Source organism: Crocuta crocuta, unplaced genomic scaffold, assembly GCF_008692635.1.
Source record: "Crocuta crocuta isolate KB4526 unplaced genomic scaffold, BGI_CrCroc_1.0 scaffold1156, whole genome shotgun sequence".
Taxonomy (NCBI): Eukaryota; Metazoa; Chordata; class Mammalia; order Carnivora; family Hyaenidae; genus Crocuta; species Crocuta crocuta.
The window spans coordinates 223,939-227,389 of NW_027528862.1; the positions used below are offsets into that span (position 1 = coordinate 223,939).

The 3,451-nt window shown below is 47.1% G+C and overlaps 1 protein-coding gene across 2 annotated transcripts in view; it reads left to right on the top strand.

Moving 5' to 3' along the window:
• ATP1B4 (ATPase Na+/K+ transporting family member beta 4) overlaps positions 1 to 3,451 on the top strand; it is an 18,169-nt gene that overhangs the window by 5,964 nt on the left and 8,754 nt on the right. For both annotated transcript variants that reach the window (XM_077756270.1, XM_077756271.1), the window contains exon 3: positions 3,178 to 3,306. In XM_077756270.1, the coding sequence (XP_077612396.1) occupies positions 3,178 to 3,306 (129 nt within the window). The remainder of the gene's footprint in view (positions 1 to 3,177; positions 3,307 to 3,451) is intronic.

Below are 3,451 nucleotides of genomic sequence, written 5' to 3' on the forward strand. Positions count from 1 at the left end.
CTTCGCCCCTCCTCAGTTCCCAGCCCCACCCCTGCCCACCCCTCAAACTCTCAACTGGAACAAATGTGCCATTCAAGGAACATTCCAACATTCTGGAAGCTGCAGACAAATGCTGGACCCTCACTCGAAAGAGGGCACAGCTGTTTCTCCTTTGCCTAAAGAAGACTGGAAAAACAGGCTGTGAAGTGCAAGTGTGATTCTGGGAGAGGGAGCCGTGCTTGAACCCCTCAACAGCCAGCCTTTGGAACTTCACCAGATGAGCTGATCCAAACTGCTCCTGTGGAGGATAACCCACAGGCCAAGAAAGAGTGATGAGGGAGAAAGTTTCAAGTGCCCAGGGAAGATAATGGGTGGTGGGGACTCTGCATGGCAGGCCAGATCCAGGCCTTTGGACAGCAGGACAGGAGAGTCCGGGAACTCAGGCTTCTGCTATTGGGCTCCGCCTGGGCCATGGGCAAATGGTGATGTTCATGCCCAGACCACCAAGCATATGCTTTGCTGTCTTCTTGCTTGAAAACTAGATGCCCACCTGAGCATTTACTAACCCTATCCCAGCCTGCACATCAACATGACCAACATATTCACTCAGCCTAGGATTATATTCTGGGTTTTTCCTTTGGTAGCTGGGCAACCTCTATTTTTAGGAACTATATGTTATTTTATTGGATACTGACAAGAACCGTATGAGGTAGTAATATTATTATCCCCATTTTACAGATGCAGAAACTGAGGCTTAGAGAGGGTAAGTAACTTATCTAAAGTCCCGCAGTCAATAAGTGGCAGCACTGGGATTCAAACCCAGGTCAGATGAGCATGGGGGTTCATTCTCTTGCCAGAACACCACAGTCTCCGTGAACTGTAGTGATGAGCAAGGCCCTGATGGGTAGGGTCTCAGGTGTTTTTGATGGGATGTTTTGGTGGGAGGGGTAAAGAATCCGGATCACCAGAACCTACTGTATCCAAGATATCCACGTCTATACAGGCTTGGGGAAAGCATTCAGGCGAGAATCCTGGATTACCTAGAGGAGTGGCCCAAGTAAAACTTGGACATCCAGAGCAGAAAAGTTGGAGGGACCAATGGGCTCTGTTGGGTATGGTGCTGGGTTTTCCTTGGTGGGGACAAGGGTGGGTGGGCAGGAAGCTGTGTTAGCTTAGCCTATGGCAGACTTCAGTGCACAGACTCCTGGGAAAGGCTCAGGGGACTCACAGCTAGTGCCATTGTCCCATCTACAGCTTCCTAGCCACACATCCTAGGCAAGACGGAAGCTTACCTTCACGGGAATGTACCTGTATTCTATTGCTTTCCCTTCGTTCATGAAACTGAGTCTTCTAGTCCCCCAGGATGGTCCAGCCATTGGCCGATTCCCAGGATGGGGATGGGGGTTGAGGAATGGAGACGAAGACACAGGGCACATGCCATTAGGGCAGCCAATGGACAGTAGCCCAGTATCACACAGGTGCTACCGTGTCCTCTCCAGGGACTCCAGCTGAATCCATGCGCTTATGTCCCCGTTCTACTTCAGTTCATCTTATAAAACATCAAGGTTCCATTTCCAGTTGGGTTACTAAGGATCTATTTACTTTCTTCCTCTCTACTCCCCCTCTTTTCTTTTCTTTTCTTTTTTTTTTTTTTGGTTAATTTTATCTTTTTCATGGTTCCATTTAAAAATTAATATTTGGATTCAGTTTTGGGTACAGCAAAGTTACGTGATGTGCTCCAAGTTTCTGGTTCATGATTCAGTTCAAATCTGTAGTTCCGACATCATGTCACTGCTATGAGCAGAACCATAGCTGGGAGAGCCCCAAGGAGACTTGAAAAGAGCTTCTCAGCTGCAGTCTCATGCTCATTCACCTCACTGGGGGCTGCCTTGACTGGGGGCAAACCTAATCCCAATACCGGCCACAGAGGAGGGATTCACACAACTGTGCTTCTGGTCCTACAGCAATAATAATATTAATAATAACAATGGTGAGGGCTGCCATTTAAAGAGCACTGTGTAGGGGCACCTGGGTGGCTCAGTCAGTTAAGCATCATGGTTCGGCTTAGGTCATGATCTCATGGTTTGTGTGGTTCGACCCCCACATAGAGCTCTGTGCTGACAGCTCAGAGCCTACAGCCTGCTTCAGATTCTGTGTCCCCCTCTCTCCCTCTGCTTTTCCCCCACTCATGCTCTGTCTCTCTCTCAAAAATAAATAAACATTAAAAAAAATAAAGAGCACTGGGTATCTGCTAGGCTCTGTGCTCTGCTATTTATATGCATCTTTCAATGCTAAGAAGTAAGCACTGTTACTGTCCTCGTTTTACAGACGAGGAAATTGAGGCCCAGGGAGGTGAACGGCATGTCCAAGGCTAAACACCTAGGAAATGGTCAGGTCAGGATAGGATGTAAGGAAAAGCAGAATTTCAGGTATTGTTAGGCATGTAGATCAGTCTATGAGGTTAAGTGCTGAACTTATTCCCGTTTTACCTGTGAGGAGTTGGAGTTACAGAGAGGTTCTGTCCGATGCCCAGGTTCACAGGTATCGCTTTGAGGTAGCAAGTGTCAGTCAGTAAGTACAGTTTCTTCCTCCTTCCCTTCCCGTCCTTGTTCCTTTTGAAAAGCCGAGCCACTTAAACATTTGCTAAACATGCGTAAGATTTGAAACAAGAAGGGTGAAGCCTCACTTTGCCTTGATTAGAGGCAAGTCCAATGGAAATTAATCAAAAGTTTGAATTATAGGCTATGTGAAAAGAAAAGCTGTTTTCATCACTTGCAAATACATATAATCACTGGAACCAAGCTGCTAGGACTCTTCAGGGCACCTGCTTTAATGAATAGAGAAGAATGATTTATACTTAGGACATCAACCGTTGCCCAGAGGACTCCCAAGCAATTTGCCCTCTGCAGTACATTCAACTCTGTGATCTTGCCCATGGTCGTTGTCTGCTCAGCAAGCCCTTCCATCGGAGATGCTGTAAAGGTACACTGTGATCAGGCCTCCGACACAATTCGCATGAACTCCAAATTGGTGACATCTGAATAAGCCAAGGACATACTGAATCTGGGGAATTTGAAACAAACAAACAAACAAAAAGCCATCCCAATGTGTTTAGGTTGGTTCTGGCTCACGAGTTTGAGTGAGGAGTCGGGGTCTGTTGGCAAGCACTGACCACTCTCCTCTCTGATTGTTCTGCAGGCCTGATCTTAGTCATTTACTTCTTCTTCTATGCCTCCTTGGCTGCTGTGATCACCCTCTGCATGTACACACTATTTCTGACCATCAGTCCTTACATGCCGACCTTCACTGAGAGGGTGAAGCCTCCTGGTGAGTGCCCAAGTGCCCTGTGCTATCCGAACTTGCTGGACAGAAACCTGCCTCCACAGCATGCTCAGCCTCAATTAACTTTGGCTCTTCCCGGTAATGACTTAGGGATTCAATTATTAAGAGTAAAAGTAAAACGGTATTTGGC